Source organism: Phodopus roborovskii, unplaced genomic scaffold, assembly GCF_943737965.1.
Source record: "Phodopus roborovskii unplaced genomic scaffold, PHOROB, whole genome shotgun sequence".
NCBI classification, from domain to species: Eukaryota; Metazoa; Chordata; class Mammalia; order Rodentia; family Cricetidae; genus Phodopus; species Phodopus roborovskii.
Genome location: NW_026126418.1, coordinates 33914646 through 33942442, shown reverse-complemented (window position 1 = coordinate 33942442; position 27797 = coordinate 33914646). Strand labels below are relative to the sequence as shown.

At 37.3% G+C, this 27797-nt stretch overlaps 1 protein-coding gene across 3 annotated transcripts in view; it reads right to left on the bottom strand.

Moving 5' to 3' along the window:
• Window positions 1-27797, bottom strand: part of Tlk1 (tousled like kinase 1) — a 103822-nt gene that overhangs the window by 39385 nt on the left and 36640 nt on the right. For all 3 annotated transcript variants that reach the window (XM_051184507.1, XM_051184509.1, XM_051184508.1), the window contains exons 3-4: window positions 16830-16901; window positions 2720-2795 (exon numbers count right to left, since the gene is read on the bottom strand). In XM_051184507.1, coding sequence (XP_051040464.1) covers window positions 2720-2795; window positions 16830-16901 — 148 coding nt within the window. The remainder of the gene's footprint in view (window positions 1-2719; window positions 2796-16829; window positions 16902-27797) is intronic.

The window sequence follows — 27797 nt, the reverse complement described above, 5'->3', positions numbered from 1 at the left end:
TATTTATTTAATGTGTGTTTGTGCATGCACAGCATGTGTGCCCACCTGATAGCTTAGAGGACAACTTGTGGGAGTCAGTTCTCCCCTTCTACCATATGGGTTCTAGGAATGAAACTTGGTCATGTTTGGAGGCAAATATCATAACCCACTAATCTATCTTACCAGCATTAACAAATATATCGAGTGCCAGGTGTTGTGGAAAAACCTCTATACTTAAAAGTCCAGCACCCTTAAACAAAATTGAGATTTTTTTTTTTTAATTAAATAAGGATTTGCAACAGCAACTGCTATCCAGAAATTTTGATCAACAGTTTCATACAATGTATTTAGCAGTCAGACTGGATTGCTGAGTTTATCCCATGGGATGTTCTTCCTGTCGAGGTACTAACCATTAGTGAGGAAGAGATGTTTTGGATTGCCTAACTCCTAACTAGAAGCTATTTCCCTAATTATTCTCCTCTAACTGAGCCCAAATTTCTGTTATACCCTTTCCCATAAATATGGCATTGAATTTTAGCCCACTTTCATTTCTTCTCTTGCTCATTTAAGTCTAATTTTCATCAGGAACCACTCCTCCAAAGTCCATTATGATTAAGGAGAAAAGCTACCCCACTACCAGCTTTAGAACATTAATACTACTATATATTACTGGCTATGGAATGGAAATATTAGTTAAAATAGTCATGAGGTGACAAGGGAGATTTGCTTCTGGGCTTGAAGTGCACTTCAAGAAAAGTTGGGGTGAGAAACACAATAAATCAGTGTCATTCTAAAGCAAACGTTCAGTGAGGAGAGGACGAGGAGATCCAATTCAGCAACCATCTTCATCCAGAAGACCAGGAATTTTCTGTGGACTGCAGACTAGACAGATAAAGACAGGTTCTTGTTTTATTGAATTTATTTAGTGTGTCTGGGAGTGTGTGGGGTAGGGTGGACACAGTATATATGTGAAGGTTAGAGGTCAACTTGCAAGAGTTGTTTCTCTTGTTCTCCCATGTAAGTACCAAGGATTGAACTCAAGTTGTCAGGCTTGGTGGCAGGTGCCTTTAACCACATTGGCCCTTAAAACAAGTCAGCTAAACCCCATCCTATTTGGGGGGTTAGTTTTAAGATCTTGTGAGTCTGTTACTGAAATGAGTTTATAATGAAGTTACATGTCCAGGCCTACTCCCAAGAAAAAAGGGAGCAATTGTAAAATGAGATTGAATACACTATTTTTATTTATTTTTCTTATTTTTATACATCGATCCCAATTCCCTCTCCCTCCCTCTCTCTCTTTCTCTTCCACCTCCCCATGTCCCCCTGACCACCCTCCCATCCCATCCCTCCCTACAACTCCACAGATAGGGTGATGCCTGGAGAGGTCATCTAAATCTGTCAAGTCATTTGGAGTAGGGACTAGGCCCTCCCTCCTGCCTCTAGGTTAAGGGAGTATCCCCGATGGGGAATGTGCTCCAAAGTCCTTTTGTGCACCAGGGATGATACATCCTGGTTCCACTATCAGAGGTCCCTTAGATTGTCCAGGCCTTCTAACTGATTCCCATGTTCAGGGGGGTCTCAGTTACACTATATATCTTCAAAAGGCCATAGATGAGCCCTTCCATTCCCCCAGACAACTACTGTAAATACATCCTTTGATTCCAGTGCTATATATAAGTGATAAGGCAAATTCATAAGCCCAGATCTTATGGATAAAAGCTGGCTTCAAGACATGTAACTCTGCATAAAACCATCATTATATATTGTATTATATATCTTTTCAGGGCCCAAATTAAACAGTAGTACTGTTTGCTGTCTTGTTAGAAGAAATTATGTTGTTTGGGCTGGAGTGCTGGTTCACTGGTTAAACATGCTTACTATGTGATCATGTGGGTCATTGTTCAGGCCCCAGAAATGACAGATCCCAGTATCTACATAACAAGGCAGGGATCTTACATACACCTGTAATTCCCACTCCAAGCAGGGTGAGGACAGGAGTATTACTGGGGCTTGCTGGCTTCCAGGCCAAGCAAGAAAAATGAGCCCTAGGTTCAAGGAGAGATCCTATCACAAAAGAATAGGCAGAAAATGATAGAGGAATCCTGACCCTCAACACTCTCTTGTACAAATGCATAAGCTCACTCACTTGCAAACACCCATACACAAGCACTATACTCACACACAGAATTTGTTAAAGAGACCATGTACAGTCTAATGAAAATAACTAAGTTTATATCATAAAAGCAGATATAGATGAAAGGTTGAAATGGACATAACAAAAAAAAAAAAAAAAAAAAAAAAAAAACAGGTAGTTTAACTATTCCTGTAATTATTCCCTTAATAAAGATGAGAATAGGTTGCTTGTTTTAAAGTGAGACTTCAAGCTTGTATTTAAAAGCAAGAAGCTATTTTAATATTTAATCCACAGGAAAAAGGGAAAATAAAGGAGATAAAGAAATGCTTACCAGATTCTAGGCCCAATTAAACAACATGGAAATGTCAATGCCCCAACATAGTAACCATGAGTTATCTACCTACAGTACAAAGGCCTGTAGGTTCAAGCTTTTATTATTTCTATGTGAAGTACAGTCCTGAGCTATTATAAATGCAGAGAATACAAAACATAAAATTTGCAAAACACAAAGCCACTTATTCAACAGTTAATGTACTACTTAGTTAAAAATCGGAGTAATGCATTGTAAGTGTGCATGGTCTCTGAAGGAAGATTGCATTGGCTTACCCTGACTACTTTCATTCTGACTTTCTGCTTTTCTCTTTCTTCCCCTGGATGACTCAGATTGTTTCTTCTCTGGTGTCTAAGGAAAATAAGTTAACAAAATTTTAAATTATGGTCTCAATACGCAAAGTTATTAGTCAATGTAAAAATAATCTTTCCTTTTGAGCATATAAAGCATCAACAGTGCTCACAGGATGCAAATGCAATAACTGACATGCAATTTATTTACAAGATATAACTAAAGTTCACAGTTACAGAATTTGGCTTAAAGGAAAATGAAAAATCTGACAATAATTAGCCCTTAATATTCTTACGTGAAGAAAAGAGGAAAATTAACTGTTTCCTATTTTTACTATTCATATATATATATATAAGTCTATAAAAAGTAAATTTCAATGAGAAAATAGGGACAGCATACAAACTGACATATTTAACCCAAACTAAGAGACCATTTACCTGGATGCCTAGCAATTATTACTCAAGAGCAATTACAGTAAACACATAGATTATGCTCTAAACCAGTGGTGAGCAAAGTATGAACAATAGGTCAACTCGCTCACGTGTTTTTGTATAATCCATGGCTTATACTCTTTTCTTGAGACAGTCTTACTACATAACCCAAGCAGATATCCATCCGTCTCTATCTTTTGAGTAATGAGATTAAAGACTTGCACCACCACTTCTGGCTATAATTTTGAGTTCTTTACAGATAAATATTCTGTCTTCTCCCTGCCTCTCCCTTGAGGTCTAGTATGTAGTTATTACGAGACAAACACACGAATGACTATTTAATAACTTAGTCAAGGTTTGCACTACTAGTGCTATATATGAGGAACCCTTATCAAATTTAGTTCTGTGCAATCACAAAGTCCAAATGCTCCTTAAATTTTCTGTTTGACGTACTATATGCCCTGAATCAAAAACTAAATTAACTACAAGGTATTTCAAAATATTACGACACATCTACCCATAATATATTGTCAACTTTTTATTTTTTACTTTACAGTACATAGATTTTTAAGGAAACCCTGTCAATCTACTTTTAGAATACTACAACAAACTAAAATTTTTGTTAACATCTTTATGAAAAACCCTAACCCTATATTAAAATAAACATAAATCCTCCAATAATAATTTATTCATATTATGGGGGTGCTCACTATGTAATCTTGATTTGCCTGGAATATGCTATGTAGACCAGACTGGCCTTAGACTTACAGTGATCCTCCTGCCTCTGCCACTTGAGTGCTGGGATTAAAGGTATGGGCCACCTCACCCAGCCTATAACAAATGTATCTAATACCTAAGAAAATAAGATTTTTCAGAATAAGTTAATGTCACACTGAATTTAAAGCACACCAATCCTACTGAATTCTATCTTTAGATTTTGATTAGACAAACAAAAAAATCATAAAATTTAATTCTGAAAGTAATATTAGAATTAGCACTTTTTTTAATGTTAAAAAGTATACTCTAAATGGTTCTCTCCAAGGAACACTGGTTTAGACAGGCTGCGATGCCTGTCACAGGCTGAGGATAAAAGGGTATTCACCTGAGACAAATAGACTTTGTTAGTGCAAACCATCAAAATGCTAACACTCCAGCTATCACAAGAGGGCTGGGGTGGAATGGTGATATAGATATTAATATATATATAAGGTACAAATTCTCAAACATTTGGGAAAGCATTCATTACACCATTCACTCAACAACAATCTCAAAATATTCAAGGTCATTTTTGAAAGACATATAAAGTAGTACTTATAAATAAAATATATCTTTGAGGAAAAAGTCACTTCCTTTAAAGGAGGTGGAGTAGTGATGTCACAATTACAGTAAAGAAGAAAAGCCATGCGGTTTATCTAAAGTGAGATGGGAGTCTGAGAAGTGACAAGGGGAAAAAAATAAGAAGACAAGCCTAAGAAATTTTAAACTATGCTGTACAAGAGAGTGGAAACAAGTGGTAAGATTCAGAAGGACTCTATAAAGTGAGTGAAAGACGGAGACTGAAGCCACAGTACACTTAGGTTAGCTTGTAAAGTGAACATCGCTACTGAACGCACATCTTCTGTCCTTCTGGGATGCCCTAACTTTTCTCCCTTGTGAGCATCTTTCATCTTACGGACATATATGGAACTGAATATTATAACAGGCCAGGTACCACTGAGTTTCTGAAGAAACTAATAAACCCTTGATACATTAAGTACTATAATCACTGTTGTGTCATACCAGGAATCAATTTTCTTATCAACCTAAAATGCGACACTGTCAGCATTGTGGGGACTGTATAAAGAACATACTTAGAACGTAGTACCTGCAGTATAATTAGCACACAATGTCAAAACACAACAATCAATTCTTTTATGTCAATGACTACCCTATTAACCACCCCATGTGTCCACGTACTTTATGTTTCAAAATATTAATTACATGTTATAATATAAAAGGATTAGCAGCTTCTGCCCTAATATGCTTTCAAGTAATTTGTAGGGTGTGTAAAACATTCTATTTATGAACACATTTAAATGTGTATGCATGTGTGTGTGCAATATATAATGTGTGTGTACAATATATAGTATGTATGTATGTATGTATGGCATAGAACATACTTTAAGCCACCAGCAACCCTAACACAAATGTGCATAGAATAGTTTGTTGGGTTTAAATTTAATAATGTTAGCAATATTAAACAAAACCAAAATCCACAATGAAGTCTATCACTGCCAATACTCTGTGTCATTCATCTGTACACAGGCCTGTTTGAAGATTTAGAATTTGGGAGAAAAATATGCAGAAACTCACCAAGTATTTAATCACTACAGTGGCTCATCATGGACAAAGTTCAGAATCTATCTGCAATTTTCAAACTGTTCCACAGATGCCTGCAGAGAGAATAGGTTGTGTTCCAGAAATTGCTAAAGGAGATGGAGACAACTGAGCTAAGGCTCTAAGCTACAGAGACACAACCTATGCTGTTGCTATCACAACTACAGACACAGCACTTTATTTTAACATAGTAAAATTCTCCTTTGAAGAAACAGATTGTGACTCATCACACCCAACGGTTTCCTTGAAGCAATCTAAAGGATTCAATGACACCACCTGTGTACTTATATAAAGTGTAAAATTTTCAAAAATCAAATACTCTCTATAGAACTTTTCAAGTTTTTTATTACCCTTCCTTAATATGCCTTCTCTACTACCTTTCTCAACTAACCCACTGCAGCTGACCTCAGTAAGCAAGAACAGAGACGGCCAAGTTGGATTTGTTTTAGAGTGAAGTGAAAATGATGCACAATCATAAAAGGTCCAAGAATTCCAACACACTGTAGAAGAGTGGTTAAAAGAAAAATGAAGGAAAGACTAGTGTAGTAGAAATTCATGTGTATGAGGACATGATCCCTTAAAGGGAAGAGGAAGGGTTGGGCTTACTCTCTTGAGGTAAAAGTCTGATACCTGATCATCATCCTATATCATATCATCCTGCACTTCCAAGGGCAGAAGACCATGGTGACTATTTACCTTAACTGTGTGAGTATCCCCCAAATAAATACCTGTTCTTCTTTTATTCAAGAGTTTGTGGACTTCATTATCCCACCTACAAACTAGCACTGGTAAAACAGTTTGGCTTCACAAACGGCCATGTTTGAGACACACTACTCCAGCATTAAAGTTCCAAGACATTTGAACTCATACGGTATAAATTTACAATATATTTTCTAGCAGTTGAAAATTTGCTCAAAAAACAAAGGCAAATTTTATATTTTTTTAAAGATTGATTTATTTATTATGTATACAACAATCTGCTTCCATGTATGCCTGCGTGCTAGAAGAGGGAGCCAGATCTCATTACAGATGGCTGTGAATCACCATGTGGTTGCTGGGAATTGAACTCAGGACCTCTGGAAGAACAGCCAGTGCTCCTAACCTCTGAGCCCATCTCTCCAGTCCCCAAGGCAAATTTTAAAGTACTCCAGAGGTGATATAATTAAATTAAAGCTGTACTTTCATTTAAAACCTGGGTGTTTATTAAACAAATTTTAATAGCTAATATTGTAGCTTCTTGATTTATGTTAAAATATGAAAATGTCATTCTTCAATGCAAATAAAGTTTAAGGCACAACAATCCTAGTGCTAAGGCAAAACGAGGGGCATAAATCATTATGGATTATCTCTATAAGCCTCAGGTGAGATCATTAAAGTTTTCCATATAAACACATTCCACACAGGGTTGCAGTATATCAATGGAAAGGGGGTAGGTACTGCACTTCACTCCCTTTCTATTTAGCAAGAGTTCCTGAAGCCTAACTAAACATGCAACACACATCTGATTAATATCTTAACAAAATCACTAATAGCTAACAGAGCTATATTTAATTTCTTTCCAACTAAATCTTATAGAAACACTTTAGCTGGGCAATGAGAGGCAGAGGCAAGTGGATCTCTGTGAGTCTGAGGTCAGCATGGTCTACAAAGTGAGTCCCAGGACAGGCTCCAAAGCAATACAGAGAAACCCTGTCTTGAAAAACCAAAAGAGAAATTAGAAACACCTTAAAATACAAAGAAAAGTTTTACTAAGTATTTTTGTTAAACTAGAGAAAGGATGATGGAAAAATCTTTGTTACTTAATGTTACATATCAAAACCTCAATTCTTACAAGCATAGTCATTGCAAATCAATTCCCCCTTCCCAAGAATGTACAATGTGTAAGATACTCTATTTTCAAGGCTCCAGAAATTGCTCAGTTGTTAACAGCACTGGCTGTTCTTTCAGAGGACCAGGACTCAATTCCCAGCACCGACATGGAGGCTCACAGCTATCTGTAACTCCAGTCCCAGAGGATAGATCAGTCACCTTCCTTTGCAGGCATCAAGTCTGAATGTGGTTTGCAGGCATACATGCACACCCATACATTTTAAATAATATATATATATTTTAAAAGATACTGTTTTCTCTAACCTTTAACAACTAGATTAGAATATAGCAAATTCTGTTGTAAACTGTTCTTGTATCCTTGTGTTTTATTACATTTGTAAAACCTATTATAAAATATGGACGTTGTAATTCAAGGATATTTTCAGCTATAAAAACCTGAAATTTGAATAGTCCATCTATGAAAATGAGATAAAACTTAATAATGAACTATTATCTGGAAATTTTTGCAAGAAACTTTGACCCCTCAAAAGAAATCTGTTCCACTGCTAACTCAATCTAAAGCCTACCATAGATGCTTATATATTCAATGTTTTGGAATCTTATCACCAAATAAAAGTTTTTTCCTTTCTGCTCTAAGTAAATAAACACATTAGCAACTTAGAATGCATTCTATTCTATGATGTACTGCTCTATTAAACGATGATGTCATATTAAAGCAGGAGATCACTGACAAGAAGATGGGTAACCACTCAACTCAAATATGGGCACTTGCATTCTTTAAAGCCTGCATGTTTCACTTTCGTCATACATGCTCAGCATCCTCAACCATCAAAAGGAAACCTAATACTGAAATAATGATTCTTAGTCTTAGTTCTAACAATCATGTTCCTTACTAACCTCCCATTCTAACCTAAGCTTTTACTTAGGTTACTTCAAACAGAATCCCTGTATGTTAAAAAGAACATATGAAGTTTCCAGTATCAGCGAACAGTAATTTGGTAATTTAATGTGCCATTTTCTTTTCTCTGGCTTTCCCTTTAAGACCTTGCTAAGTAGACTGCACCGTAAAATTAGAATCAAGTTGAACTTCTTCCCTTATCCAAGTTAACTTGTCAGCAGCTTTCAAACCACAAAAGTAGAATCAAACATCCACAGAGAACATAATGGGGTGGGTTTTGAAAGCAATAACTTGAGATAATTTACCCTGAAGTCTTGGCATTATGAGTAATTACAATAGCAAAACTTAGAACAGCAGTTTCAATTTCTGTCCCATCGTAATAGACATGATGAAGTGTTAACTGTATTGCATACACATATTACAGTCAATACCTTATTACTGATGGCTGTGAGCCACCGTGTGGGTGGTGGGACCTCAACCAGAGTCCTCTGCAAAAACATCAAGTGCTCTTAACCAGCAAATCATCTCTCCAGACCTACTCTGATACTGTTTAAGTATAAATACTGTGTCATAGAATATGAACTGCTTCTCAGCCTTTGACTAAGATCAAATGTAAAATATGCAAAATTCAAAACTTATCTGAAAGGTAATATCAACCTATAGTTAGTATTAATATATGACAGTACTCTTCCAGTTCCATATTCAAAAAGCCTAGAAGATTTTTCTGCCTGAAAACAACAGTAAGCCAACCATATCAAACACATTTTCATCAGGGGTAACTTAACGTTTTTGTTTGCTTGTTCAATAAATGCCTATAAAACTATTATTTCAAAGCTTTAGAGTGTGAAGAAATCAACATTACCTAAAAAGAGTATATCAGAATTTCCAAGTAGGTAATCTGGGTACTGAAATGGGGAAGGGGGTTAGGGAGGGAGACTGGCATCTCAGGAGATTGAAAGGTGTGCCCTCCTACTTTTATGGAAATGAATGCAGATAAATAATGACGCACACTGACTTTTCCTTCATTATTCCCCCTTTTAGGAAATTAACTGTGTGTGTGTGTGTGTGTGTGTGTGTGTGTATATATATATCTGGGCAAGATAGAAAACTAGCAACACCCACCCCCTTGAATTTTCTAACAAATATAGATCCTTATTACAAATTTACGAATGTACCCTTGACTGCATGATATTATGGGGGGGGAGGGGAAGCATCTCATTCCTTCTCTCCATCTCTTTCCATGCTGACTTTGGACTCAGAGATCTACTTGCCTCTGCCCCCTGAGTGCTGGGATTCTTTTTTTTTTTTTTTTAAATAAAAGGAAAGTTACAAAGAAATTCCAGGTGTTTTGTGGGACGTTTTAAGAGCAGTAATTTATTTTGACTATTGGTCTGAATAAGAAGGTGATACAGACCGATCACTATCATAAAACACCACTTCTCCTGCATTAATGTTCATCTCTGAGACAACAGCTACTGTACACAGTGCTTACTGTACACAGCAAGGCTGTTTCGCTTTCTTTATGTCTTAGAAAAACAACTGACCCACCAAGAACACCACAACCTACATCTATCTGACTCAAACACTTCAGAAGACATTGGTGGCAACAGGGTACAAAGAGCATCTCTGAAAACTGATGAGGACATGAAACTACGTGTGCATAAATAATATACAAATAAACTGAGCATATTTATCATTTTATTTATTTAACTTATGTTTGTTTCCATTTTGGGGGGGCATGAGTTTGTGTATTCTTGGCTGTCCTAGAATTCACTCTGTAGAACAAGCTAGGATTAAAGTGTGTGTCACCACCACCACACACATTAAAGTGAACATATTTAAACCAAAGCAAGAGCAAAGAAATGTAGTAAGGAAAACGGGAATAAAAATTTTTTAAAAATTCCAACTTTTTTATGATGAAATTCAGCTTTAGGATCACCTTTTTCTACTGAGTACTCAGACTAGGACATTAAAGAAAAGGCAACTGGCAAGTGAGGTCCTGCCTGCGTCTGTTGGCTTGTCTCTCTATATATACTCAATCATCTAGCAGAGAGGAGGGAAAGACCAAGGGAAAGAGCTGAGAGCGCATGCTACACCGGGTAAAACTAAGGAATGCTCCAGGTGCTCCTTTGGCATAATATCCTTAATGCTAAATAAGACAATGCCCCCAAAACAGAAAATACAACACCAGTTCAAGACCAGTGGACAAAAGATACATACAGTTCAATAATACCAAGAAGACAAAAAGCAAACTAGCTTTAGTAATAAAACATATTTGCAAATGTTGCTATTCAACTCTAATTTAGCTTATGCAGTATTACAAAAGGTGAGTATTAAAGATAAATTTGAGGCAAAATGAAGTGACATGGAGTATATTATAAGTGAACATACATAAGAAACACAGATAAATTATGTTTATCCTATGTTAATTATTAAAAATAACATAATTCAAAGCAAGGCAGAGAAGAACATCCTAGGACACCCAAAATTAGAGACAGAGTGGTGGTATTAATAACATAAACTCCAAAGAAGCTAGAAATTACTTGACTTATCTTTTTATTTTTTTTAATTTAGAAAAAGCAGGGGGGGGAGAGAACCATTGTATTTACACAGGGAAGACTCCTACTACAGAACTGCAAACAGGTAGTTCAAAGCAGGTTCTACAACATGGGAAAACTATTACCAATAATATTACCAATAGAACACTATTGGTAATTAGGAAATACAGTCTCCTTGACATGGCTAAACAGCAGATAAAGAGCACACCTTAATTCTAACCTCTGCAGGTAACCTATGATTGATTTCATGAAATTTTAGCCACAACTCAAATCCAAAATCCATTCATACTTTACTTTTAAAACAGAAAAACGGTGCTAGAGATACAGCTCACTCAGGAGGATACACTACACATGGATCTAGGTTTACTTACCAATTTGGGGGAGAGGGAGGGAAAAGGAGCTGCAGAAAGAACCTGTTTCCACTCTAAGAGAGGGGGAAAGGCTACTGGATACCCTGCCTGAGCTATCTCCCTACAGGAAAAGGGATGACTGACTGAGGCCCACCTGCCGTCTGGACTTCACTCATTTGCACCATCTGGGGGAGGGTGGACTGGCTGGCTTCCTATCTCTCTCCAGCACTTCCCTTGATTCCACTTCAATGCTGCTAGGACCCTTGTTTCTGGTATTATACATCAAGACTGTGACTCTAAACACAATTTCCCTTCCATCACAAGCAAGACTCTGTCAAGAGCAGTCAGTATTTGCTGTCACTATTTCATTGCTTTCCAACTACTCTCTTCCAGCTCAACTCTGACACCTTGATTCCCTTCACCTATCATCTATGGAGCCTGAGCCTATGTATCAAATTTTAGGGCTTTTTAGAGTTGCTCCTATTCTCTCCACTGTTCTCCCCACTGTCTACCTATCAGAACAAGAAGCTCATCTTTGTGTAACATATCCATCTGACCTGCTAACATTTCTCAGCAGTAAGCACAGCACTATTAAGGCAAACTCATTCACAGAAACAGCTTTCAAACCTTTAGGTCTCATGACCCAGTAGTGATATATTACTTATGATGTATTAAAGCTAGATTAAGGTTTCAGAAAAGCAGAAGGAGGGGGAGGAGGACAGATGGAGGAGGATGGAGGGAAGAAGGAAGAGGAAGGAGGAGGGAGGAATAAGGAGAAGAAGGAAGAGGGAGGGGGGAAGAGAAGGAAGAGGAGGAGGAGGCAGTAGTCTGAGACTCAAGCATGGATCCGCCCTTTCAGCCTGAGCTGGAGGTGAGACCTAGTAGCTGGCTTTGCTTCCCTGATCTTCAGCTTGAACCCCAATATCTGGCACTGGGTTTTTTTTATTTTTTGTGTGAGCTTTTCCTTTCTTTCTTTCTTTCTTTCTTTCTTTCTTTCTTTCTTTCTTCCTTCCTTCCTTTCTTGTTTGTTTGTATTGAGGATCAACTTGAAGATCAGGGAAGCAAAGCAGCAAAGCTATCAGAGAGCTCTTATTTCTAACAGGCCTGAGGCGTTCCTATTCTTAATGTGGTTTAGAGTTTTTTGGGTTTTCTCTTTCTTTCTTTTTTTCGCTTATTAAAATATAAAGCATATTATAGGTACACCACACAACCCTCAGCTGTCTTGTCAGGTATTCTACCACAGTAATGAAAAAAAGCTAGTGCAACCCATACAGCATTTATATGGGTGAGTTACAAATATTAAGTATTTACCATTTCAAGATTTTTGTCACACTCGGACATACAAATATATAATGCATAAATCATCACCAGTGTGATGTCACCATCTGGAAGTGTGATGTCTGGAAATTCTCTACAAACTCTATGAAAATGAAAGAAAGACAACAATGTGATAGCACAGCTACAAAACTCCCTGAAGCAAGTTTCGGGAACCCAGGAGCCCTCAGACTGCACTTTAAGATGGGGCGTCTGGACCATGCCACAGAGTTCTAGGTCTTACTTCTAGACTTCTGCTACCTGCAGTACCATCACACTTGCCTATCTCAGAAAGACAAATTCATGATTGTACAAAACTCACTGCCTTTTTTCCACTCTTTCTGGCTCGTCTATCTCAGAAACAAACAGTTTAAATCATCTAGGCTCCTTCCTGTTCCTTCTATTTCTCATTATCTCACTATCATCAAATTCTATTTGTTTTAAATCTAGTGGGATGCAATGGCTTAAAAAAAAAAAAAAAAAAAAAGCTGCAAAACTGCTGCCCTGAGCACCAAGGGACTCACTGCACATTAAAGTCTGAGAAACACGCCCGAGGTGGTGACAGTCATAGTGACTTCTCAGTAAACTCTAATGATCTGGGGGATGGGGAGGGGAGGAGAGCAGAGTTTAAAAGTCAACACTGACAACAGTGTAATTAGAGCCTCTCAGGGACTGGCATTTTATAAAGAAGGCATTACGACCTCACAAAGTCATTTCCCTAACTCAATAGTCTCATCTCCCTCAATTTCTATCCTCTACTCTGAGACCAGTGGGAGCCTTCTATACTTCTATTTTTTGCTTGCTTGTTTGTTTCTCCCACTTCAAGGTTCTCCTATCACATGAACTCCAAATCCCTCAACATGAAATTCAAGGGCCTTTAAAATGTGACCTCACATTCCATATCAGAAGTTTGCAAGCCACTGAAATCTGTTAGGCTACTTGGTAGAATGTCTTTGGTGGTCTGAAGAGCCCTAGGCTGAGAACCCCTGCCATATCTTCATAACTAAACTGGCCATGCTCCCACACAGAAGCAAAGACACCACAACTCCTCACGCTCTGCCTTACCCTCTGGGATGCTAATGCATCCCCCATCTCTTTCTGTCTACCCTCCCTCACAGGCACATAAAACTGAAGGGCTCTTACTCTTGGCTCTCATAGTACTTTGACTCACTCTTCACAAAGCATTGCTTAATGTCTGTCTTCCCCTCCCAAATGCTAATTTCACTTGAAGGTGGAGATGATATCATATATATTTTCATATTCTGCGGTTGCCCTAGATTAGCAGACAACTGATACACAATAAATGCTCACATTGGATGGATTTGTGAAGCCTGTTCAATAGACTTAAAATGATGTAAAAGAAAATAAACCACAAGTACCTGTACTATCGAGTGGAAAGCATCTGTGTGCGGTATGTGTGTGAGTACATGTGAATTAAGGTATACACGTATGTAGAGGGGCCAGAAGTCAATGTCAGTTGTCTCCCTCATTCTCTGCCCTATTTTTTGAGCCAAGGTCTCTCACTAAATCTGGAGCTCACGGACTGGCTAGCCTGGCTGGTCAACAAATCTCAACCATCTGTTTGACCCCTTGAGTACAAGGGTCAAAAGCATGTTACCACGCAGAGTTTTGTATGTGGGTGCTACGAATTCACACTCAGGTCCCTGTTTTTGCACAGCACACTTTACTAATTGTAACAACTTTCCAACTCCCACAAAAGGTTTTTATTCTATAATCATACAGATAAAAAAGTCATGTGTACATATTAAATACACTGATGAATTGAAATAAAAGTGTAAATTAAAGTACATTCAATTAATCTAATGCTGACTATGAGGTGTTTTTCAGTTTAAATAGTAAGAAGAGGGATGAAAATATGATTTTGGGTGTGTGAACAGAAGAGAAGTGAGGAAAGAGTGAGTTAAAATCCTAATTATCAAAAGAGCAAACAGGTAATGTTCAACTGAAAACCAAAACAGGGTGTGCACACATTTCTTATTCAAATTTCTAAGTAAATGTCAAGAGGAAAAGTTAAAGTAACTAAGGTTAGGGTATGGTTAGGTGAGAGGACAGCTAATTAAAAAACATAAACAAACCTTCCAGTACTACCTGCATGTAGAAACAAACACTATTATTTTAAAAATATATTAGGGTGCTAGACTTGTAGCTCAGTAATAGAGTATCAAGGCCTTGGTTCCATTCCAAAAATAACAATCAGGAAACAGATTACCAAAGAAGAGTAAGTGCTGTCAGGAAATAAGGGACACTACCTAAATTACACTATTCAGCATGTGCAGTACAAAGTGCTTCTGCCTCCCGGCCATTTCACTCCCAACGCCTTAAATCACGACTTACGAACATCTGTATTTGGTGTATAAAATTTCATCTCAAGGAAACTCATTAAGGTCCTACTACAGAGATAAAACCTGAGACTCATTTTCCTTAGATAAGTAACTTCTGACATAGAAATGTAGAACAAATAATAAAAGTCACTTCTTTGAATATTAGGGAACATGTACAATCTAAGAAAATGCCAAAATACTGCCACTAAGCCTAACTATCAATTGTAAAAATCCCATATACAGAACACAGGACAACAAATGCCAAACGATTTTTCAAAATTTTCTATTGCTGTCCCAAATGTCTATACAAATAAATCTATGTACAAGTAATACAGCTACTTAAAATCCAACTAAAAATATAGTCATGGAATTCTTTAAAGGGAAATTTTATTATGGATTAATTCCTCTAAAAAAATCCAAGTATTTGATCTATAACTTGTATTGTAAATATTGGTAACTAAGGAAACATGGAACACTTTATCCCCAATGAAGATCTTACATAGGGAACCTAACTTTTACTATGTTTTGCTACTAAAACAAAAAAAATTTATATATATATGTATATATATTTATGTACATATATATGTACATATATATGTACATATATATGGTTAACAGAAATGAAAAACACCTAGTTATTTTACTGGTCTTCATAACATAAGATTATGAAACATGTGAAATTATTGAATATACTCATCTATGAAAAAATATCAAGAACATTCCAAAGTCCAAAAGAAATAAAGTAGAAATATTCTTGATAAGTTATTTTGTTCTGTTTTTTTAACTCCTTGGAATAGGACTAACCTATTTTAAAGGTCTTAGTACATACGTGCTAATCTGAAAAACTAAACTGACATAACTGATGCTACAGGGGCAACTAACGCTTACCTCAAGGGAACCTACTGCAGATAAAGTCCCGTCACTTGCACAGTCCTTTCAGCTGCCTGCCAGTTGTCTCTGTGGAAGGGAAAGCCTGATGAGTGAGAACCCTATGCCACACTCCTGTGGAGTGTAGGGTGCCTGTACAACTGCACAAAACTGCCTACCTACAGGTTCCTAGATACTCTCAATAACAAACAGCTACAAAAATGCCACCTTTTGAGTTTCTCCATTGAACAAGGAAGCCAAATGCAGTAAGAATTCCTGTGTGTTAACAACCTACTGACAGAAAAAGACTACAAGATTCAAGTACAAATGAGTTACATTGACAGGAAAAACACAAACATATACATGCCGCATACATACACACATAAATTGGTTAAAATTAATGGACAGAATTGTATAACCTAAGAGAAAGGCTAGACCCACAAAAAGTCATTGTATCAAAACATGAATACTAAACCCAAATACATTCGTGTCCACCATTTTCAAAAGACGCCATCAAGTATATCATGCATAGAATGGACCATACTGTGGATCTAAATGTCCACTTATAAATACCACATGTTTTCTTGGTGAGGTCAGTAAATGGGTGCTAGCAAAGGAGATTTATTTCATGTTTTAAAAATATGTAAAATGAAACCCATCAGCTTGATTCCACAAGAAATTCTATAAAGAAGAAAGGTATATTTTTTTATCTAGGCAAGCATACAAACCCTTATAAAGATCAAACTCAGATGAGAAACACTAAAAATTTAAAAACTATGAAATACAGCGTATTTCAAAACCCACCTTCATCTTACAAAACCATGAATGGCTGGTCTTCCATTGATAACACATCTGTATTATTCATGTGCAATTTAAGCTACAGAATCAAAACATTATTCTTTCTAATACCAAATGCAGTCTTCAGTCTAAAAGTGTTGGGCTTCATCAAGGCACCCCGCTCCCTGCTGTCACCACCAAGAGGGTGAGGAACTACATGGAAAATTCTAAGAGAAAACATTAACCTTCAGTACCACCGCTGTTAAGGGGAAGGTGGGGGGGGGACACTCATTTAAAAGACGACTCCAGCTTTTACTTTCTCAGCACCACATTTAAAATAAAATTACTTACCTCTGATTCTTTGTCACTTAAAGATCCTAAGCTTCCAAAACTGTGATTAGAACTTTCATTATTTGTTGAGGCCTGTGAAAGATTTTTAAAGGTGAAAATTAGGATCAATGGTACAGAAACAAGAGGTATAAAAACAATCTTTATATAATATGAAAATCAAGTATGATTTCTGTAAGCAAGTTAACCAAGCAAGGCAAATACAACAAATACCATGTTCTCATCGCTACAAATGTTTGGAATGATTTTTCAAGCAACCAAAATTCTGCTGTTTCAGGATCTTACTTGTATTGGTGATTTCAATTCAAAAGAAAGGGAGCTGGAACATGGCTAGGATACAAGACCACTAACGTTGCCAGCCAATGGAAGGAAGCACCATCCATCTGCCTCAGTCATAACGATCACATCCCAGGTCTCACTTTCTTCATGGAAACAGACTGCCTTTTTTGTTCTGTTTTGATTTAAGAAACTCTTAACTACTATGACCATCTTAACTGCTTTGCTCAAGTTTCCCAATTTTCTGGACAATGTATTTTTGAGCAGTGATGGACAGACAGACACAAGCTTTCTGTCAGTAGGCTGGTATCTGCATTGCTTCTGTAATTCTTAGCATTTGTGGACTTGTATCAGTGTCTTGAATATATCCTTACAGGAATGTTTTGACCAGATGATGGTGATGACAGGTTACTGCACAAATGCAAACCAACTGACATCCTCAGATGTCCTGCTCCTTTGTAAGAGTAGCTACAAATCTTACTGTTAAGTTACAAACTGGCCTAATTATTTATAAATAAATTTCTGGTAACAACTGTGATCCACTTCTTGTTATAAACAGTGTAAGCTATCAACACAGAATGGCAGCTGAAATGGTCAAGATTCAAGAGTATTGGGGCAAAGTTAAAATCGACAAAATTTGTCAAACTAGAAATTCTGATTCTGGAGTAATGCAGGCAGTGGCAGTTTTTGATCATCTGTAAAACCGCATGAATACATACACAAAACTAAATAGGTAACAGAAATCTACAGACACATACAATAAAGCCAAATGACAAAAATTTCTACAAATTCTCCCCCAAAATAGCAGGTGGGGCAAATGCACAAACCACCACAAGGCCTGTAACGGAAAACATCGAAAAGAGGAGAAAAGCTGTCTACAGAATGAAAACAGGGTATAACCAAACAGCAAAAACCCATTCATTAAGTCAGCAAGACAACTTAAGGACAGAAGCTGTAGCTGGGAGACTCTGCCCTTTGAAAGTCCATCCACAACTAAAAAAGGCTGAAATAGTCATCTTCAATTATCCTGAAAAAAAAAAACCTGTCCATAAAAGGAAGTACAAAAGTGTAGATTATTGGGTGTGAAATTAAGAGGAGCACAGTAGGTACAATAGCAGTAAAGGAAAAGAAATATCCAGATAAAAGACCAGAAAAGGGCTGGGAAGAGATGGATCAGTTAGTAAGTGCTTGCTGTACAAGCACGAGGACTGAGTTCATCCAGAAGTAGTAGCAGCATGCACCTGTATTGTCAACCCTGCTGAGGCAGAGAGGGGCATCCCGGGGGCTTCTGGCCAACCAATCTAGTAAAATGGAGGAGCTTCAGGTTCAATAAGAGACCTGGTCTCAGAAAACAGATGGAGGACTAGAAAGGCATGTGGTGATTTTTTTTTATATATATATGTAACAAATAAAGCTTGCCTAAAGATCAAAGGAGCTAGCCACACTAGTTAGCCATAGAAGCCAGGCAGTGGTGGTGCACATCTTTAATCCCAGCACTTGGGAGGCAGAGGCAGGTGGATCTCTGAGTTCAAGGCCATCCTGGGCTAAAAGAGATTATCTAGTCTAAAAGAGAAGCAGCCAGATGGTGGTGGCCCATGCCTTTAATCCTAGTATTTGCGAGTCATCCAACATCTTTAATCCCAGCACTAGGGAGCTGGAGACAGGGTAATATGGCTAGATGGAATGAGGACTATCAGGTGGGAAGAGACAGGAGACATGGCATTGAGTCTGAGAATTCGTAGGGACAGGATAACCCCTTTCTTTGGTCTGAGGACTCAGTAGAGGTAAAAGGTCTCTCTTATGGCTGGCTCCTTCTCTGACCTTTCAGCATTTACCCTAGTATCTGACTCCAGGTTTTTATTATTAAGACTTATTTAAAATCATGCTACAGAGATGACTTAGCTGTTAAGGGCATCCAGAAGACCAGGTTTAATTCCCAGCACCCATATTATAGCTCAGAACCATCTCTAATTCCAGTTCTGAGGCATCTGACTCGCTCTTCTGGTCTTTGCAAGGACAAGGCATACAAGTGATGAGCAGACATACAACCAGACAAAACACTCAAACACATAATAGTGAAAATAAAAATGTTATGAAGTGTATAGTGATAGAAGAAGAACCAGTATTGATCTCTGGCTTCCAAAAACATACACACCAACAAATGTGTATAAACACACACAAATTTCTAAAGGCACAGCCTAGAAATCTCAAAAAGAAAGGAAAAATGCCTCAGTTTTGAAGTGAACCCAAAGCCAACAACAAAGGAACTCTGTGGGGAAAGCTATGCTGAACCACCTTAGTGTTCAGGCCGTGGGATTTCTCAAAACGCAAACAAAATGGACCAATCTTATGAAGTTACAGCAAGGGAAACAAAGGTGTAATAAGAGCCCAAATTAACAAAAGCACAAGAAACACCCACAAAATAGGTGAAAACTGTAGCCCACTATTTCAAAATAAGATACAACATTACAAAACTGGTTTATAATAAGAAAGAACACTACAATCGGACTTTGGAACATGAAAGGTGGCAGAAGCTTCGGAAATAGTGTCAGTGAGGTACAAGCAATAAACACAGCAGAGTGTGCTTTAAGAAAGCTCGAAGGTCACAAGGACATTGTGAAATCACAAGAAATATTAGATTTATGTGGGGTGTGTGTGTCTGTCTATCCATTCACCATGTGTGTTCCAGGGATGGAACTCAGATTGCTGGGCTTGGCAACAAGCCCCTCTACCTACGGAACCATCTCATGGACTGAATACAAAGAATGAGAAAGAAAGCAACTAGGGAAGCTACAGAGAGAAGACAGTAAATTACTTAAAGACTACTGAAAGGAGACAATAACAAAAATTACAATTTAAGGAGTATTTCCTTAAAATATCTCTAGGAGTTCAAGGCCAGCCTGATCTACAGAGTAAATTCCAGAACAGTTAGGGCAGAGAAACCCTCTCTCAAAGAAAAACAAAACAAATAAAAATATTAGAATCAGTAAGTGTTCATCTGGGCAAGAGCCAAAAATATAAAAAAGGAAAACTACTCAGAAATGAAAATGGAAGTGGAAATAACAACAACAACAACAAAGACATCAAGAGCTGAAAGGGGCTGGAGAGGTGGTAGCTGACTGTTCTCCCAGAGGACCCAGCTCCATTCCCAACACCCACATGATGAATTACAACCATCTCAAACTCCAGGGAATCTAACACATGTACATGGTATACTTACAGACAGGCAAAACATGCATACACATAACATACATTTTTAAGAAGCTAAAGAAACCTCCAAAAGAGACCAAGACAATCATAAGCAAACCAGACTGTTAAGTTTCTGGTCCAAATAATAAGACGGGGATGTAGGAAGGAAAGGAAGATGATGGTGATGGTGATGATGACTAGAACTGGAAAGCATAAATTTTAAATTAGAAAGAAGGGCTGAAGAAATGGTTCAGTGGCACACACTGATCTTGCAGAGGATGTGAGTTTAGTTTCCAGCACACGTTAGGTACCTCACAACCTCCTCTAACTCTAGCTCCAGGTGATCTGGTGCCCCCTTTTTGCCTTTGTATGTACCTCTATTAACATACATATACCCACACACATAGACATAATTAAAGACAAAAAAAAATCTTCTTTTTCTTAAGAAAGAAACCTTTAAATTGAAAGGATGCTTTTGCTGAGTCAATCAGGCTCAAGGCACATGTAATGAAGATTAAATGCTAGTGATAAAGACAAGATCCTAAAATGCCTCAGAGGAGAAGCAATTCATTCTCAAGGACCAGGCATCAGAATGCTACCAGAGTGACGGGCAGTAACACAGAAAACTAAAAAGCAATGGAACAATGCTTCAAATTTTTGAGAAAATGATTTCCAATCTAGAATTTTCAATTCTACTCCTAGATAAATGAACATAAAATTACAAATACAAAAATATGCACATTCTCAAAACATTCACCATGTTCTTTTCCAGAGGAAACAACTGGAGAATGTGTCTTACCGAAACAAAGAAATAACCCAAGAGACTGAAGATACGGGATACAGGGAAAATACAAATCAGATGGAAATAAATATTCAGGGTTAGAAGAGCAATTGTAGGATAATGCACATCCCAAAGGAACAGAGCAAACAGCCTCGGTGAGAAAACATGAAGGCAGTACTTCAGGAGGTTAAAAGAACAAGAAAAAAGAGGGGAAGAATAATTAGTATTTTAAAATGATGTCTGCTCCTCTCTACTAAGAAGTACATGGATGATTACACTAATCCAACAAGTAACTGTTAAGTGTGGAGAAAACAAAAAGCTTTACAAAGGAAATGAAGTAATGAAATCATTAAGTTCAGTTATGAATAAATTTGCAGTAAAAACGTAAGAACTGAAATACTAACTACAAAGTATTAAATACTTTCAAAATTAAATGAGGCAGGGTCATATACCTCTGGAAAGGGAGAAGATTGGATGATTTAACAGCTGCTTGCCTTCTATAATATGAAGTTATGTTGCTAGACTCTACTTGTTTTCTTAACTTCTATTTTGGTGCTGGCATCACACTGCCTTAATTTACCATATTCCTTGACATCTAATAGTACAACTCCCCCAGCTCTGTACTGTCCATAAATATTATCTTGACAAGTCACTTAGCCCCACCTGGCCATGAATTCACAAGAATGTTCTCATACCTTGGCATCTTGACCTTACATTTTGATACAAATTTTGGAAGTTTATTAAATTTTTACCTTTCTCTAATACCACAATTTTTAACTCAGATTGCACTGATCTACAAACTTATAAAGAGGGGAGAGCAGTATAATGCTGAGTCTTTCCACTCCTAACATAAGTACTGCAGATCTCTCATTCACTCAGGTACTTCATAGCCCTCGGTGAAACTGTCAAGTATATTTTAATAGATTTATTTTGAAGTATCTTGTAATTTTTATGATCTTGTACAGGATACCTTTTCAAAAACTTTCCATTTGTTAGTATGTAGAAATATTAATAATTTTGGAATGACTTGTATCCAGTGACTTGACCAAGTGTATTCTCATCTGTCAGTTCTTTGTGATTTTCTTCTGTAATATCCTAAGGATTATCTTTATTCCAATATGAGTGGTAGTAACATAACTGTTGCATCATGTAACTAAGTAAGCTGTGTAAGCAAATACAATGAGGACTACTACTGAGCCCTGCTATTTATTTCAATGGCTCCATCATCACTATATGGATTGTGATGGTATAATTATAATTACATTCTTGCTTCTTGCCTCTCAGGTATTTGGATTACAGATATTAAGTGACAGCGTCTGGTTCTAGGTATTCCTATTTAAAGTCAATTATTTGAATGTTAACAGTCTTAGTACAGATTCCTTGGATAGTAAAATTAGCAACTTCTTCATAAATACCACTTATTCTTCTTTACCTTCTGTGTCACAATAAATATGCATTTTCCCCATATGTTCACATTGCCCTGTGCCATAAAGTTATTTACTTAACACTTTTGTCCTTTGGTTTTAAAATTTAGATTGACCAGGTGGCACAGGCCTTTAATCCCAGCACTCAGGAGGCAGAGGCAGGTGGACCTCTGTAAGTTCCAGGCCAGCCTGGTCTACAAAGCTACACAGAGAAACCCTGTAGCACTCCCCACCCCAAAAAATAGACTGAACCTAGATCTTAAAAATATTTTATTAATAAGCAACCATAAATTCTGGTATTAAATAGAAGTAATCAATTAAATTCTCTAAAAGGATATTTCAAAATAGTATGCTAGTTTAAGTACTTTATTGTTCTACTATTAACTCTTACAAAAATGCATTCTTTTGAGCTGTTTAAAAAAAAAAAAAGTACTTCCCAATGTAACTCAATTCTGTAAGGGGCCATTTTTCTCTCAATCACTTACATATTTTGTTTTTACTTAATGTAACACATTTATGGGCACAATGTAGTGTTTCAATACATGACAGTCAAATCAGGGTAGTTGTCACTTCCAATTTTTAATCACCTGCTCCAGCCCTTTTCTCACAGTTCCATACAAAGTAGACTATCACAACTTGTCCAACTCATGTGGCGTCCCAGCTTCCTATGATGCACCCTTTCCTCTTCCTCACTTTTAGAAGTCTACTTGGAGAGTGGTTCTTCTTGTTTCCACATAGCACTGAGGACATGCAGTACCTGTTCTTCTACACCTAACTTATCTCACCTACCAGTGTCCTCTACAGTCCTCCTAGTTTTGGCACAAACAGCAAATGTTTATCTTTTTAAATGCCTATTTACTTTTATTTTTGGGTATATACATGTGCCAGCTTGTCGTAAGTACACTAAAGTGTTCAGAATAAAGCATCAGATTCTTTGAAACTAGAATTACAGTTGTGAGCCAAAATGTGGATGCAGGGAACCCAACCCAGGACTTCTGGAAAAGCAGCCAGTGCTCTTAACCAATGAGCCATCAACAGTGCTGATAAAAGTTAAATATCTGTGAGATTTTACTTTTTGCATTTTAGGTGGATGAATGTATGCTGAATGTATGTTTGTGTACTGTGTGTGTAGTCCCCATGAAGCTGGAAGATGGGGTCAGATTTAGAACTGGCTGTGAGCTGCCAGGCAGGTACTGGGAATTGAATATGGGTCCTCTGGAAGAGCAGGGCTCATAAGCACTGAGCCACCCCTCTAGTCCTGGGATTTCAATTTGATCACTGAAAAAAATATTCCTCTGTGTGTATATCAGAGAGAGAGAGAGCGAGATTGAGATTCTCTTTACTCATCATCAACCAATGCATATCTTAGTTGATTCCCTACTGCAGTTATTAGTGTTACGATAAGCATCAGCATTCAGGTATCTCTTTGATATACTAATTTCATTTCCTTCATGTATATTCTAGAAGCAAGACAGATAGTCCACCTTGTAGACTTGGTTTTTCTAAGGAATCTCCTATGGCTCTCCATAATGACCACCCTAATTTGCATTCTCACAGGCAGTGACTCAATTTCTTTCTGTTCCCATCACTGCCAGAAAGTTAATTTGGGGGGGGGGGGTGGAAATGGCTATTCGAGTGAGAGTGAGATGAAACCCCATCACAGTTCTGATTTGCACTTCTATGACAGCTACTGATATGTAACTCTGTAAAGGTTTCACTGGTAATCTTATAAAGACTTTGAAGAATAATACTTAAACTAGCAGATATGATTTTTAAAACTGAGACTACTAAAACTAAAATTTAAAGATTAACTAGTTACCTCATTTAAATGCCTCCACATTTTAAATCCTCATGTAGGTGGAAAGAGAGATCAACTCCCAAAGTTGTCCTCTGGCCTCCCAACATAATGCATAGCACAGATATGCACACACTCACACTTAAGATTTAAAAAGTAGAAAATTATTTATTAAGTCCCTATGTATCCAATAAGCATAAATAAGGTCATAAAAGTGTTAAGGATCATCATTCCAACCACATCAAACTATAATTGGCCACCCATTTTTAACAAAGTTTCTCTGGAATTACATCAGCCACACACTGGATGGCATTTTGTCTATGGCTCTTTGAGTGCCACAATGACAAAGCTAAGAAATGCATTTATAGCAGGATTCATATTACCTACAGATAGTCAGTATTTGACCTACACAGAAAGTTATCAAAATGCTTCTACAAAGACAATATGAAAATTCAGGGTGTGGGGGGAGTTGAAAAATTGAATGCAATGCTGTACTTCACCAATAGATGCCCCCATCTAACCATGCTAATCTAATATAAAAAGTCCCTGCTTCCCTAAAAAGCACTATCTCAATTTTTTAATTCAAAATTTAGTCTTACATAATGAACACTTCCTGTCTCAGGTACTCAACTTCCACTCTAATGTTGGGTCAATCAAGCAAAGGTTGTTCTGTTTTGTGCCGTCTTATATTTTTGGAGAGACTACAAATTAACCTGATCCATGCCTAAAGGTAAAAGCGAGAGAGAACACACAAAAGCAACATGAAACTAGCCAACTCCTTCCCATAAGGCAGCAGTTCTTATCCTCCTAGTGTTGCCACCCTTTAAGACAGCTCCTCAGTGACCCCTAATCATAACATGATGTTCATTGCTACTTCATAACTGTAATTTTGCTATTATGAATTATAATATAAATATTTTGGGAGATAGAGGTTACTAAAGGAGTGGCCCACAGGTTGAGAATGGCTGTCCTGGAGCTAGGGATCTCAGGGACATAAGCACAAGGTAGAGGTAAAAGGTGTTACTTCATGGGCTGGGATCCCTTACAAAAACCACAATCAGAAGAAAACAGAACCTGTGGTTGAGAGGGCCAGGGCTGCCTGCCTTCTGTCAAGTCTCATCTCCTCAGTCTCTGAACCAACCTGTGAGTCTCTTCCCTTCCTTGAGATAGCTAAATCTGGTTTCTTTTCTGTAAATAAAAGTCAATAATTGGTATAAATGGAAAACCACCCCAAAATGGTTTAGTAAAAAAATCTGGAATGGACAAAAGAAGAAAATGAAATCATCAATTCAGACTAGATGACTTGTGAATCTCAGCATTTAACCAGCACTAGCTCTGATCAAGACTGTAAAGTGGACTAGGCTTTGGGCCCTTCCTACAATTTAAACTGGCATTCTGCTACCTGCCAAACACCCATCCATTACTGTGCTTCTGGTTCTATTAATTTTAACTTCAGTCTGTACCTATGAATAAGAGAAATTAAAAAAAACTGTTGTATGCTCCCATTTCCTGAGACTTCAGTTCACTGACATACTACTTCAAAATATCCATTAATTGCTGGACAGTAGTGCTGTGTGCCTTTAATTCCAGAGTAAGTAGAGGCAGGTGGATCTCTGTGAGTTCAAGGACAGCCTGCTCTATAAAGCTAGTTCCAAGATAGCCCGGGCTATACAGAAAAAGCCTATCTCAAAAAACAAAAGAAAAAAAGGTATCCATCAGTTAGGCTAATGGATTTAGTTAAAACATTTCATATTTTAACAGAAATGTTTTGAAATGTAAGTTTAACATTATGACAACCCTATTAACTCCCATGAACTAGATTAAATGATAAATATGCAAAAACCAGGTATGTCTATATAGAAGTTAATAGCTATACCTATTCTGTGTTGGCTGCTACTAGAGTGACTGTAATATATCTATCTGAGGCAGGTATATAATTCTGTCTGCAACCAAGAATAGTAAATGAAACCTGACACATAATGAGTTCTTTAAAATATATGCCAAAATGCTGGGCAGGCAACTTAAACATAGAGAATTTGCCTAGCACACACAAGACCCTGGTTTTCCTATACACAAACAAGTATGAAACAGATGGCTTTGGTTTTTATACTCATCTGATGTTACCAGCTTAGAGGTAAGGAATATTATTAGTAAACCAAACTATGGCTCTATTTTCATTTCCAGAAACCTTGCTAGCTCTGGCTACCAGTAATAGAATAATACAAGAGCAGGCCTAAAAGGCTTCCCTGATACTTTTTAAAATATAAGTCTCAAAAAAAAAAAAAAAAAAAAAAAAAAAAAAACTTTGTGCCTATAGCTCAGTGGCAGTGTTTATCTAGAATGTACAAACTTTAATGCCCAATACAAGTGTAGGAAATAAAAACTTAAAACTACCCCAAAAACCACACTAGAATCAGGTACACTGTTTTGATTTTTTTTTTTTAAGTTTTAAAACAATTTATTTTTATTTTATTTTAAATGTTGGTATGTTTTGCCTGCATGTATCTCTGTGCACCACTTGCATGCTTGCCCATGGAAGACAGAAGAGGATATCAGAGCACCTAGGATGGGAGTTATAGACTATTATGAGCTACGGACCACGTGAGTGCTGGAAATCAAACCCAGGTCCTCTAGAGAGCAGCCAGTGCTCTTAACCACTGACCATCTTCAGCCCTGCTTTGAACTCCCAAAGTTATTTCATTCCCCAAATTAAGATATGCAAATATTTTTGTCCTCAACATATTAGCAATCTAAACTTGATGTAATGAAGTATGCTCATGTACATCTAGGTGTCAATGGAAGGAAATAGGAGGTCCACCTAATTAGCATTTGGGTAATCTGGCAGTCAGAGAAACAGTCTCAAGATTCTACCTCATCTCAAACCGTGGTGAATCTGATGAAAGAAAGGGTCAAGGACATGTGAAACAAAGTCAACTGCATAGTCAAAAGAAAAAAGATAGGAAGAACTGCCTGTTGGAAGAAATCAGTTTGATAGACTAGAGAAAAGTATAAATGTGAAGAAAAAAATGGAGAGGAGAAGCATAAGATTGGGCCACAAGACAAGGCAGGAATCAAAAAGAGATTAATAATATTAAGTAAACTAGAAAATTATGTTAAACCGTTTAAAAATTTCCAAGAAAGGCAGTATGCAATCAGACGTGCCTTTCAGAAATATCCACCTAGGAAAATGACATTTTAAGTGCATACACATTCCAAACTCTCTAACCCTTTAGGGGATAATTGAACAGTAAAATAAAACAGCAGCCATGATGATATGGTAAAGAGCACTCCTTTTCTTTTTCTCAAGAGGATGGCTGTGGGGTAGAGGTAACAGTTGCAATGGTTAATCAAAAGAAGGAGGAGGAGAACAGCACTGGGCTTTAAAATGACTCCACTCACAAATGACAAAGAAACAGGATCTGGCCTGTTCCTTTGGCCAATCCTATGGTGAAGGCTGTCAATATCAGGGTTTCTTGCCACAAGAGCTGACAACTGACATGAATTGC